General features: G+C 45.7%; 1 protein-coding gene across 2 annotated transcripts in view; it reads right to left on the reverse strand.

The window, feature by feature from the left end:
- The window catches only part of SGK3 (serum/glucocorticoid regulated kinase family member 3), a 498,190-nt gene that overhangs the window by 63,503 nt on the left and 420,799 nt on the right, over positions 1-13,888 (reverse strand). Inside the window, exon 19 of one of the 2 annotated variants that reach the window (XM_085605509.1) lies at positions 2,942-3,959. The exons of the other annotated variant lie outside the window; for it this stretch is intronic. Coding sequence (XP_085461635.1) covers positions 3,939-3,959 — 21 coding nt within the window. The 3' untranslated portion in view covers positions 2,942-3,938. Of the gene's footprint in view, positions 1-2,941; positions 3,960-13,888 lie in introns of those variants that run through there. 2 annotated transcript variants of the gene reach the window in all.

A 13,888-nucleotide genomic window follows, 5' to 3' on the forward strand; every position in this document is an offset into this window, starting at 1 on the left:
CTGGTACCCAAAATTAGATGTGCCACTCACCAACCTCTCAGTTTGCTGCAGCCTCTGTACACTGTCTTTTACCACTATTAGCCTGCACCCATTTGTGTCTCTGCTGCGGCATACTTTACTTGTCAGTGGGGTTTCACTATGCTGGTTCACACCTGACCGTCAATATGGGTAAGGGAAATCCGAAACAGTAAAAGCTCCCGTTTAAGAGGACCAGGCAGTCCAACAGGCCCGAATCTACATCTGACATAGAGGAGAGGTGATCCAAGTGCACTGCAGAAGAACATGCAGTTCGTTGGAGCCATCATGGCCAAGTTGCTGGCCGGATTCCGTTCCATCAGTGCCCCGTTTGATACTCTAACATCCTGACTAGATCAGATGGGGGGGAAAAATCGAGAGACACAGGACTTGCCTGGATGGTGTGGAGGAGCTCATATCGGGTTTAGAAGATGGTACCACATCTCTCACGAAACGCCTGGACAAAATGGAGCTACTCCTTAAGACTGTCACTCTTAAGAACGAAGATCTTGAAGCAAGATCACGCAGGAACAAAATTCGCATTACAGGTATTGCGGAGTCTACCCATATGAGACGTCCAGACCACTTCGTAGAGCAGCTTCTCGTTGATTTATTTTAGTGTAAAAACTTTACAGATACTTTTGTTGTTGAGAGAGCGCACGGATCACTAGGTCCCAGGCCCCGAACTGGGGCACCCTTCCCACCCCATAATCACATGCTGATTGAATTTCATAGACCGGGATACAGCGCTCAGATTGGCTCTGGAGTAGGGCCCCTGCATTACCAGGGCTCTGCCATATCTTTGTACCCAGACTTCACACTGATGGTGCAGGAGGCACACTACAAATTCAAATATGTCAAAGCGCTAATCCACAAAAAAGGCTTTAAATATGGAATGCTGTACCCAGCCAGGCTAAGGGTAGATGTTGAGAGTAATCTTCGACTCTCTGAAGGAGGTGTTGAACTTTTGCAAGTCACTAAAGCCCAGTAACAGTGTCGCTACGGTTTACTCGGGACCGTATGTTGGATATTATGCAGAACTCTCAGGACACGGATCACTTCCCTCCTGGCTAACTCTGCCTCAGGGCTCACATCAACACATTACTTGGATAGCTGCCTAGGTACATCCTTCATATCCTGCCTCGTTTGGTCTGGCTTTGGCTGATGACTCAATAGCTGCCTGTGTTTAACCTTTTCACCATAGCAGTTCCTTTTTCACAGGGGTCCGATGGCTGCAGCTATGCCCTCCCCCATGGTGTATACAATTATGTTTATTGGGATGTATGTTAGTTTGTTGATTCTTCAGAGATTCACTGAGCAAGGGTTGCGCCGTGTGAGTGTTGGGAGGGGGGTAATTGTTCATGTTGGGGACAGTTTGTGTAGTTTTCTTTCCTGACTTACATTTGTTTCCACCTACATACATAAACACTACTATCATGGAGCTTTAACATCCTTTATCATGGTGGATGCAATGACAGGACAGGGCCCACTAGCTGAGATCACCTATCTGACATGGAACGTTCGAGTCTTAAACAACCCTCGAAACAACCCTTGCAAAAGTAAGCAGGTGCTGGCATATCTTAATAGACACGGGGTAAAAAAAAAAAATCGCCTTCCTCCAAGAGATGCACCTTCAGCCACAAGATTACCGTGTTCGTCAAATCCTGCCGGCTGCAAAGGTAATACTCTGACTACAGTACCTGTTCGAGGGGAGTTTGCATCCTTATCCATCGCAGCGTCCCCTTTCATTTCCATGCTAGTTATGTAGACCACAAAGGATCTAGCCAGCCGATTAGCTGACCACGAAGTACTCCTTGTCAATGTGTATGACCCTGCCTTTTTTCATGATCTCTTGTCTGTCATGGGAAGATTCTATGTCAATACTGTTGTGCTGGGGGAGGGGGGGGGGGTGAAGGGATACAGGGGGGCTAAACTTGGTACAGAACTCACTGCTTGATTCCACAGGAGCCCACACTGTAAGAGATACAGGGTGAAATATGTACCAGAACACATCAGCAAGCACCTTTTATTCTGCACCACACACCATCTGGACACATATCAATTACTGGCTCCTATCAATGGATGCACTTCCATGGCTGAGGGATATACAACATTTACAGCACACACTTTCAGACCACTCCCCTATATTACCAACTCTTAACATTCCGTTTGGCCATGGTCTTGAGAAAAGATGGTGCTTCCCTGGCACTGCTCTTATGGATGTGGTGTTTCACTCAGAGCTTAGAGACAACATATTAGAATGCTTTGACTTAAACAGAGGATCAGTGCCTCGACAGACCACTTTGACGCTTTCAAAGCATATATCCAGGGTATATGTATCTCAAAACATGCAGGTGTCCTCCGCGACATCCGCAATAGCATTAAACGAGTAGAGAACAAGCTGAAGGTCTTGGATAGCTACAGCATGCAGAAGCCTTTTGTGCCCTGTGAATGGGAAGTGAACTACTTGAGTAAATGTGCCCAAGTCCACCGATATGGAGAGGGTGAACGCCCAGGACATACTGGCGGACCTCCTGCGTCCGCACAGAGGCCTCGATTACATACCAGAATTAATACTAGACGACAACAGCAGGGTCACTAATACTGTTGCAATCACTGATGTATTACTCAAGTATAAGGAACGATTTTACTCCACTAAACTTGTGGGGGATAATGTAGCCAGAGCAGAATACCTGAATGAGGTTGCAATGATGTGGATCACGGATGAGCAGCACCAATTTCTAAGCGAGCCCTTCTCTGCTGACAAAGCTGAGCTAAGCAAGCTATTTATGCACTAGATGGCTCCAAGGCCTCCGGCCTTGATGGTCTCATGGATATGTTTTCTAAAACATAGAATCCCATTCTTATTCCCCATCTTTTGGATATGTATGCTGAGGCCCTGGAGACAGGAGAGCTGCCGCCCACGTTACATGAAGCAGTATTACACTTTTATTAAAACCCACATTTGTGTGCCTCATATCGACCCCTATCTTTATTACATTTTGATAACAAAATCTTAGCTAAAATGATATCTACAAGGCTGGCATTACTTCTGGACCAGATCATCTCCCTGGTCCAATCAGTGTTTGTCTGCCACAGATCTAGATCTTACAATTTTCACACAGTATTTATCATTCTGAACAGAGTCTCGCCAGAGGTCCCGACAGCTATCACCCTGCTCAATGCAGAAAAGGCCTTTGACTTCTTGGAGTGGCAATTCCTTTGGGCGACACTGCAGAAATTAGGTCTTCCTATCGGCTTCAAAACCCTGATCATGTTCCTAAACTCCCAATCACTGATGCGGCTTCGGGTAAATGGATCAATTACGCATCAGTTTAAGCTTGCTAGGGGTACACGACAGGGATGCCCCCTGTTGCAGTTACTTTTCATCATTGCCATGGACCTGTTAGTGCGCCACTTGCAAGAAAAACATTTGCACCATGGCCCCGGTTTCAAACCTGGTTCTCTACTCATCTCCATATACGCAGATGATATCTTAGTATTCCTTCGCCAACCCGCCTACAATCTTGCTCCTGTAATCTGGGACATTATCAGGTTTGGGAGATTTTCAGGCCACCATATCAACTGGGCAAAATCTGAATTATTTTCACTAACTGACTGCACCTCAGCAACACTGTGAATTTCCACTCCAGTGGTGCGATGAGACCACTAAGTAGCTTAACATCATTCTTCACAGGGAAAAGGAGCAGGTGTTTTTAAACATCCCAGTTCCTCTGCCTAACTTGTTTTTTCACAAACTTAGGGGTCTTTGGCTGCGACTTAAAATGGCGAACCGGCGGTGACGTTTCAGGTGGGACACACTTGTGCTCCCTTATCACAGAGGTGGTTTTGGTGTTCTCGACTTTCCAATGTATTATCCAGCAGTGCAGGAGCAGTTCGCCTCCACTGGTTTCACTCAGAGGCTAGACTTCCTTACTCCGTACCTGAAAAAGACAAAGCGGAGGACATCTCGTTATCTGCTGTCTTACCGGGAGGAATCAAACTCGACCCCCAAGACATCCAGACCCTGTCCACCACATGCTGGGAATGGAAGAAACTTAACAGTCTACTTGGAACAGATCCCCTGTATTCACTACTTCCGGTTTCGAACAATCCATGGATCTCACCTACCCGCGAACGAGTAGTGTAAGGCATGCTCAGCAAATTCGACTTACACACGGTGGGAGATTTCTTCCCTAATGGTCATGCCCTTTCCCACACCGAGGAGGTTAGATTATCCAATGCTACACAGTGGATCTTTTTCTGATGTGCCGCTTTCTGTGCCTGTATTCCCTTATACCCCATTGCTCCCGACAACTTTTTCCATTGACATCAACCTCGGGGGGACTGATTTCCAAACTTTATAAGGCCTGCATGGTGCTGCGGCCTGTCCATGATGAGAAGACCAGGGGGCGGTGGGGAAGAGACTTGGGTCAGGAACTAACGGACAACGAATGACATTACTGTTGTGCACAAATTGAGCTTGTTCGCACAAACCATTGACACAAACTAATACAATTTAAGTTCCTACACAGGGCCTATATAATCCCTAGAACACTTGCTAAAATAGACCTCTACAGGACCGCCAACTGCCCAAAATATAACACACTTGAAGCTGACTTTGCACACCTTACACTGACATGCCCGCATATTGGGGCCTACTGGAGTGCGATCTTCACTGCCTCTCCCTAATGACCCTCATAACGCTACACCAAGATCCTCTTCTGGCGCGAATGGGCTATGTAGAGGATATCCCTAAACCAGTTTGTAGGTACACAGCTATAGTGCTACTGTTAGCCAAAAAGAGAAGTGGTGCTGCACCGGGGAAGCGGGACCCGCCCCACTGTTAAAGCATGGCTCAACAGCATGGTATAATCTGACTCAACTAGTGAAGTCTATGCCTCACTCCAACACCGCTCCTCCAGGCCCAAGGATATCTGGCAACCTCTTAGGGACTATTTGTTATCCTTAGATGACGACCCACATTGATCCCTCATCCATCGAGACTAGGGTCAGACGCTACATGCTTACAAACCACGCATGCACTGCTGGAAGACATTGCCTTGATTATGATTCAGGTCCTGCCCATATCTGGTATTAACTGCTTTTAATACATGCTGTGTCATAAAGATTGTTCTTTGCCTTAGAGACCACACATGTTCAGTTGTGATATGCTTGGGTATACGGGACTTTGTTTTTTGTATTATTTTGGAAACCTACAAATAAAGTTTAGAAAAATAAAATAACTACACTGTGTTTTTATATATATAATTTTTTTTTAAAGAAAAAAACTAAAGGTTAAAGTAACGTTATAGTTAGGTATTAACGTTTTGAACTAAAAAAAAAAAAACAAACACAGAAATTCACCAGTTATAGTTAGCAGAGTTAGCCGTAAGTTATGCTCCTGCCATGCACTGCTTATGACCTCACATATTACATTACTCATGACATATTCTATGACATTACTGATGGCACCTCAAATGACATCATTGATGACATCACGGATTACATCAACCAAGCTTCTTTTGCACACATTGCTCTATAAACGGGTATAGCATTAGAGCTACGAAAGGAAGTGCAAAATAGCTCAGAATAATACGAAGCATCACTACTGCTATCATACATACAAACCCCATAGGTCTCCTTACATGCAGATTTCAGCCTCCAGAGGGGGTTCCCCAGCGACTAAGTCCCTGAGTCCTGTAATGGCTGGCAGCAAAATGTTTCTGATATTGCTGGCAGCAAATCAGAGCTCTGGCTCCCGCTGAAGTCTGACTCCCGTGGGAGCAAAATGGCCTAAGGGAAGTAAATCTCTTGGGCCAATCAGAACGCTCTTATTATTAAATTGGCATTCCTGCAAGAGTCTCTCAAGCCTCTTGCGGACCCAACTGTCTAGGTGTACAATTATTTTTTAATTCTAATTTCTCAAAAACTAATGAAAGGATTTACACCAAAGCACAATTTATGGGCCAATATCTAGCTCCTGCCAAATGTGCAATTCTGTTCAGCGTTTTTTGCTGCAGCCCAGATTTAAAAAGTCTATGGAAAATGCAAGGGTATTTTGTGTTTTGGGACCCCCCTTTTTTCTCAGCCCCCACTTGCAGATCACCTCAAAACTTTCCATGCACAAATTAGTCCAAAAGTAGCAGCTGTTTGGAAAGATTTGTGGTGATTCGCCAAAACGAGGTCAAAAGGTATGAGCAACACAAAAAACGCTTTTCCTATGTAACAGCAGACCTGACTATACGCAGTGGCGACCGCCACTGGGTAATGTATAGTCCACCCCAAAAAAAACACAGAGGTTAAAGATAAGTTATAGTTTGGAAAACTTAATTTGTAACTTAAACTACACAAACATTCGAAATTTTAAAGTTATAATGAACTTTTACATTTAAGATTTACACAGATAATGAACTTTTAAGTTTATGATTTATGCACCATGTTGGAATTTGCAAATTTGGCAGGTTCATCCCTAAACTTTGTGCCTTATCTCTGACCTTGTGTTGGAGGTTTTAGGCCTCTGGGCACTTTAGCACTGTGGTCCAGTGTAAAGTGCGTGCGCTCTGTGTACATTTGGCAAGGCTGGCCTGCCCTCCTCTAGGAATGCATTGGAGATTCCCTGATAAAGTGTGTCAGTGATAATTCCTGGAATCGGAGGAGCTGCGGGGTCAAGTTTAGTATGTTTGAAATTGTAAGAATAAATGCTGCGCAATGGTGTGCGCAGAGTTATGATGACTGGTTTAGAAATGCCACTTTTAGAAGTTGGCATTTCTGTGTGCTATGTGTCTGCCTGCCTGATGTGAATTGCATGTCTGGCTTGTGAGTGACAGGGGCTGGGAGGTGTGTGTGGCTCCAGGAGGGGCAGGGTGAGTCAGTGCTAGGCTGAATGGGACATCTGCCTTGGGAGTAGTGGGAGGAGTAATCCCCTGATTCTGAATAGGACTGTGCCCAGCCTGGAGAATGCTGGCTCCACCCCCTGTGGTTTGTCTGATCAACTAGCCCCCACCTAACAAAGGGGAAGAGGAGCTTGGAAAACAAAGTGCTCCAATTCCCCCCTGAACCAGTTGCATCTGGTTCCCCCATGCCCTGTACTGCAGACAAAGGAGAGAAGTGGTATAAGTATAGAGGCTGTGACCCCATCGTTTTGCTCTGTCTGTGCTTGTTCCTGAACCAGCGGGGGCATGCTGCTGCTGGGGCCCAGGAGGAACCGCCATGAGGGCTTGCCTCCCTGGGCCCAGCATGGCCCCCTTCATCTCTAAGGACTTTTGTGGACCTCTTGCGCCCTGTGAGCACTTTTATTTTAAATTATCCTGAAGGGGATCGCTGTGCTTTAATTTCCCCAGGAGCACTGGAGTTTCGCAGCGCTGGGATGCACATCGCTGCTGAGGGAATCCCCAGCGTAGGGATTCCCCTGTGATGCTCTGGGAGCGGGTGCCCATCCCGCATTAATGCTTACTTCGAGCATTTTTGATATGTGAATTGCGGGTGCCCACCACGCTTATGCTGTTATTTTTATAGCGGGAGCCCACCCCGCTTTTATGCCACCATTATCTTTATTTAACTTGCGGGAGCCCACCCCGCATTTTGGTGAATCACCACCACGACCCGGGGAAAGCAGGACGGCTGGCCCGGAAGTCAGATAAACTGCCTGACTGGAGGCGGGGCCGGACGCGCATCACCCGGAAGTCAGGAGGAGGTGATGTCGGCCCAAGTGGGGCTCCTGTGAGTTGTTGGGAGCCCCGGTGCCCAAGCGGTTGCAGAGAGGAAGTGCCGCCAGCCGCCTAGGGCTGTCCGGAGCCTTGCGGGCTCCAACGTGAAGACCCGGTCCCAGAAGGGGGACCGGGCGCAGAGGAGAGAGAGTCCCCGAGGAGTGGGCCTCTCCTGTTGCCTGCCGCCAGCACCACGAGAAGTGTCTCGGTTTAGACAGGGCCAAGAGTGGAGCCGTGTGGAGTGCTCCAGCGCCCAGGTGAGTGGGGTGTCACAATGTTCCTGTGGGTGCCTCTCGAGGCACAGTTTCGGTGCTTTGGCAATTTTTTTTGACAGTTGCCCCACTTGACAGTGGGCAACAGCAACGATGGGGCCAATTTTATTTAGAGAGCCCTGGGGCCCCCCAGGGCACAGTCGTGCCAGGGCCCATTTACTTTGTCCACAGCTGCCCCGCCTGACAGAGGGCAGCTGCCACGTTTGGTACATTGTTGTGTAGAGAGCCCCAGAGCAGGGCCTCTCTGGTTATTTCCCAGTTGCACTGATGTAGCGGGCAACGTTTGGCGCACATTTGTTCCACAGAGTCCCAGTGGGGGCCCACTCTTAGGGTACAGTCGGTGCCAGTGCCTAATTTTCCTCATCGCAGCTGCACGGCAATTAGCGGCACCTGCAACGTTTAGGCTGACATTTCTTTGGGGGCATTTTTAGTGAGACAGGAGTGAGATGCACTCCTCTGGCCCAGCGCAATTGCGCTCTTGCGAATTCTGCTGCATCGGCAGCCGCCCTGACATTATGGACATAGGGCATTTGAGCCCTCTGAGAAGGCCAGTTGGCCAGGGGGACTGTTAGTTTGATAGGGCGCCAGGCCCTAATGTGATTTAGGTGGTGCGCAGGAAATGTGATTCATGTACTGTATTTTATGTACCGCAATTTATGCCTCCACTGTGATTCACGTTATGAGGTTTTGCCTATTGTGGTTTATGCTTGGGAGGTTATTCTCCACTGTGATTTATGCCTAATGCGAGTTATTATTAGGAGGTTATGGTCTAATATTTTTAGGCTTATGAGGTTGGCGTATAATGTATTTTGCTCCTGATGTGATACTGTGCATAATATGGTTTGTGTTACAGGATGATGCAGAGTACAGTGTTTGCCAGTAATTACTGGTTGCGTTCTACACTTATTATATGTTCTACATTTACTAAGTTTAATTTGTGATGGTTCTGACAGTGGTCCAAGTTGCCCTGTCATGTGTGTATAATCCCCTGTAAATATTGCCTAGTGCCAGGTGGCACAGTGTATACGTATATTGTGTGATTACTATACTAATGTGTTTTATGATAATACAAAGGCTATTTGTGATATAACCTTGTGTGGAGTTCCTTTTGTGGTGTGCCTAGTGTGTTGTTGCTCTGTGTGTGTTGCACAAATGCTTTACACATTGTCTCCGGGAATAAGCCTGACTGCTTGTGCCAAGCTATCAAGGGGGTGAGCAGGGTTTATCTTTGGCATGTAACTCCCTTGCCCTGACTAAAGTGGTGGTTTCTGCCTGGCTTTGGCGCAAGCCTTAGCCAACCAGAAATCTCATTTCTAACACACCACTTACACATTTATTTCTCATTTGTGACAAACTAAACTTAAACTACTTAAACATTAGAAATGCTGAAGTTAGGTATCTGTAAAATTTATCATTTACACACTACTTTTACATTACTATAAGTCATAGTTATAACTCACATTTATACTTTTGCACCACCTTCAAATTAATATAACTCGTGCATCTCCGTACACAGTCGTCACCTCACTGGCCACTACATTAACTATAACTTGCCCCTTCAACATGCACTAGCTCTACCCTTGCATACTTTATATAGGATGCGAAATTATTGGATGAATAACAAAACTTATGACATCTGAAATTACATGATGTGCCAGAACACAGTGCATGGTACAGTAGTGAGTCATAGTTAATAGTTAATGTAGTGTGGCGAGTGGTGAGGTGAGAAGACAGTATACGGAGGTGACGTTTAGTGGAATGGAACACACTGCAGTGATGTAAAGTGAAATACCTTACAGTGGATCTTGGTAGAGTGCACTGGTGTATACTGCAGTTCGGTACAATGGAGGGTTGCAGAGTGTAGTGGCGTACAGCGGCATAGCGTAGAGTCGAGTTACATGCAGTGCAATATTGTGGATTAGATTGCTGCACAGTCTAGTGGTGTACAGTGGAATGGCATATATTGCAGTGTTGTAGAGTGTAGCGGCATAAATTTGAATATCATATAGTGGAATAGCGTAAAGTGGAGTTGCATTGTGTGGTATACTGGAGAGTCGTAAAAAAAGTGTAGACTGGAGTGGCTTAAAGTGGATTGGCATAGAGTTGTGTGGTCTACAGTGTACTTGTGTAGAGTGGAGTGAGGTACACTGTAGTGTGTTAAAGTGAAATAGCAGGTAGTGACGTACAGTGGAGTGGCATATAGCGAGATTGTGTACACTGTAGTGGGATACAGTATAATATTGTATAGTGCAGTAGGGTACAGTGGAGAAGCATACAGTGGAGTAGCATGCAGTGGAATAGCGTATACTGCAGTACTGTTGAGTGGACTAAAGTTTACTTTAGTGGTGTCAAATCTAGTGACATACAGTCGAAGGGCATATAGTTGAGTAGCGTAACGTGTCTTACAGTGGAATAGGGTTCACTGTAGAAGCGCACACTGTAGTGACGTACATCGGAGTGACGTGAAATGTATTGCTGTAAAGTGTAATAGCATACAATGAATTGTGGTAGAGTGGAGTGGCATTTCAGTGCAATGGAGAGGCGTACAGTGAAACAGCATAAACTGCAATACCGTACCATAAAGTGGGGGCAGAGTGCAATACAGAGTACAGTAGCATACAGTGGAGTTGGGTATAGTAAAATAGCGTAGAGTTGCAAGTCGTACAATATATAGTCATGGAGTAAAGTAGCATACATTGGAGTGATATAGAATAGATTGGTAAAAAGTATAATAGCGTAGAGTGGTGTAGAGTGGATTAGAGTACTGTAGTGGCATACAGTGGATTAGGTTGTGTAGTGGCATATACTGGAATGTCGTAAAGTGGAGTGGCGTACAGTAACGTACAGTAAATAGCGTACAGTGAAGTAAAATGAAATGTTAAGAGTGGAGTGGCTTACAGTTGTGTGTGTAAATTCAATAGGGCGTACTGGTAAAGTGTGTTAAAGTAGGTCAGTGTTATGTGGCCGAAATACATATGTGTAAATTTTACATTTTTATATTACATGTAAATAGTGTACGTAATGTTAAAGTTATAAGTTGCATAAAATGTAATGATATATTGTGCCCCAGTAGATCGTGGTACGGTCACAGTATACCACAGTACATAAAGGTAAAAAGTGATTATGCGATTGGTTAATAGCTCTGTTTACCAATGGTAAAAGGCAGCCATGTAGTTTTAATGACAATTTTGCATTGTTCTATGCTCTCTGTTTCACTGCGTTGTGTGTTAGGGTCTCCTATTTAGGTAAGTATTAGGTTTTATTGTTGTTCACCACCTAGTACCACTTTATTTAAGAGGTTATAGATTAACATTTTTGTTTATAATTTTCGGCAGTTTGTGGTGAACTATGTTTTTTTTTTAAGCACCTTGGTAAATTTTACTAATTAACGTGCTACTCCGCACACTTTTGTGTGCATATTTAAATACAGAAAAAATTGAAAATACGCTTTGGCACACTATATTTATAAAATATAGTGTCTTACAATATTTATTTTTATTTTGTTATTGGTACTGCTGTAGCACCGTGGTGTTCTGTATTTATTACTATTTTTTTTTAAAACAGACAATTACGAATCTTTTTCCTACCAATTACCACTTTACTGAAGTGGTAATAGGTATAGGAAAAATACCAAACCTAATACTTAGCTAGAATGCAAGGTGTTATGTCCCAATCCGCAAACTTGACCAAAAACAACATGGCTGCCTTTAACATATGTAAAGGCAGTAATTAGCCAATCCCTTAATGCTTCGTCATCACTATGTACCACAGTACTACCTGGGCAACAGATATCACCAAGTTAAAAACCTTAAAACTTATAAAATACTTACCTTCACTACCCTCTAATAGGTACTACAGACAAATTTCGGAAAAATTCGACTGACTGTTTTCTCGCTAGGTGAAATACAGAAGTCTATGTAAAATGCATTGGATTTTACACCCGTTTTAGGACCTTCCCCTTTTTAGGTAGAGCCGGAGCCAGCGCACATGCGCTGCGAGACTTGTCCTGGAGTACGGAGGAGAAGCCACACCCCCCTCCCGCCCATATTTTTCATTGGCTTGCCTCTTTGTCCTTCGTAAATGCTGGCTTCTGATTCCTTAGTAGGATTGTTAGTCCCTCCTTAGTACCGCCTTGTCTTCAATTGTAACCTCCCTTTACTTCGGCTGTTACGCGGTATGTGTTTTTAAGTCTCGGGGCACACTTTTCACTAACGAGTTTCTCTACGTACTTATGCTCTCATTACGCCCAGCCTGATACTTCTAACAGTGCTGGTAGCAGGAATTAACTAGCCCATGTCGGGATTATAATACATTTTGCGGTAACACATCATGCCCATGCTGTTTCACGTGCTGTAAATAAGCAACGTCTCAGGGTGTAATAACAGGAAAGAACATGTTAAAATTGTCATGATAAATCTGCCTTCCGCCTTTTATTCCAAACGAACTCATAATTCCAGTTATTTCTCTTACCCTTGCAGTACAGGTGACCACGATAACAGTAATTCCAGGTGGGGGAAATAAAGGAAATGATTACGGGTCACTCGTAATGAAGGCCTAAGTGTAAATAATGTTTACTCTCTGCGGTTTGTATAGTTGAAGGACCATTATCGTGCCGTCGTTTCACTGATTTTTTTTTTTTAAACTTGTTTTTATTAGCATTTGTTAGTACTGTTGTTACATATCAGTATTGGAGCGCAGTATCATTAAGCACATGTTTTCAGTCCGATGAAATCAATCTTGACATTTATAAACATCTTTGCTGCAGTTATATGCAATGCGACAGGTGTTTGCCGTATAACAGACCAAACCAGGGAGGGGGGGAGGGAACTACGGGCAGTCATGGACTATTAGAGAAGGGTCAACTAGACTACAGCACATGTGGTCCGTAAGGTAACCGGTGAGGCATCGCAGTGGAAACTCCTGGCCGCAGCGCGACGAAGCAGGCGGACCCATGGCATAGGCGCAGGCCTCGGGGCAGCGGGGATAGGAACCTAGTCACTCAGGGGTGAGTGTAAAGTGTTAGGGGGGGGCGTACGCCGAGTGGGTATGTGTCGCGCATAGCCGCGTGGCAGTAGGGGAGGTCGCGGCCGCGTCCTGATCAGCTAGGGGTTGGGTTTGTTTAAACTGATGCATCAACAGCGCCCACTCCAGGGATATCGGGGTTTTGCGTGTACCCTTCGCCTCCTCCTCCCGCAGGGTATCCTCCTCAGCCGTAGACCATTTGAGCACTGCTCCCCTCCATGCCGCCAACGGGGGACCCGCAGGGGAACGCCAATGCATAGCTATGCATCGTTTAGCCAGGAGGTGTGCTAATAAGACGAATCGTATGGGCACTTTATGCCGCTTCTTCCGGCCCATTATTCCCAGTGCGCAGTACTCCCAGGTGTCTAGGTGGGGCAACCCCGTAAGGTCCCGAAGGGTCTCGTGGATAGTCGACCAGTATGCCCGGATCCCTGGGCACGACCAAAACATATGGAGGAATTCGGCGTCTGGCGCCTGGCAGCGGGGGCAGAGGAATATTGTGTCGGGGTAAAAACGCTGGAGGCGCGTTGGGGTCAAGTAGGCCCTATAAAGAATATTATATTGTATATTTTTGAAGCGGGCATTCCGAGACACTTTTTTGGGGAATTCGAGTGCCCAGTCCCACTCATTATCGTGAAACGCCCGCCCCACCTCTTCCTCCCATAGGGCCCGTAGGGGCGTCAATGATGAGGGTGTCAACTCCCGGATGGATTTGTATAGCCAGGTCGTGAGGTGACGACCCCGTCCCATTCGCAGTATCATGTGAAGGACCGGATGCGTGGGGGGCTCTCCTAACGTGAGATCACAGTATGGTCGAAAATGGCTAAGGAGCTGGCGGTGCCGCAAAAATTGTCCCGGGGGGATATCATA

Source organism: Triturus cristatus, chromosome 5_1 (genome assembly GCF_964204655.1).
Source record: "Triturus cristatus chromosome 5_1, aTriCri1.1, whole genome shotgun sequence".
In the NCBI taxonomy this organism is placed as follows: Eukaryota; Metazoa; Chordata; class Amphibia; order Caudata; family Salamandridae; genus Triturus; species Triturus cristatus.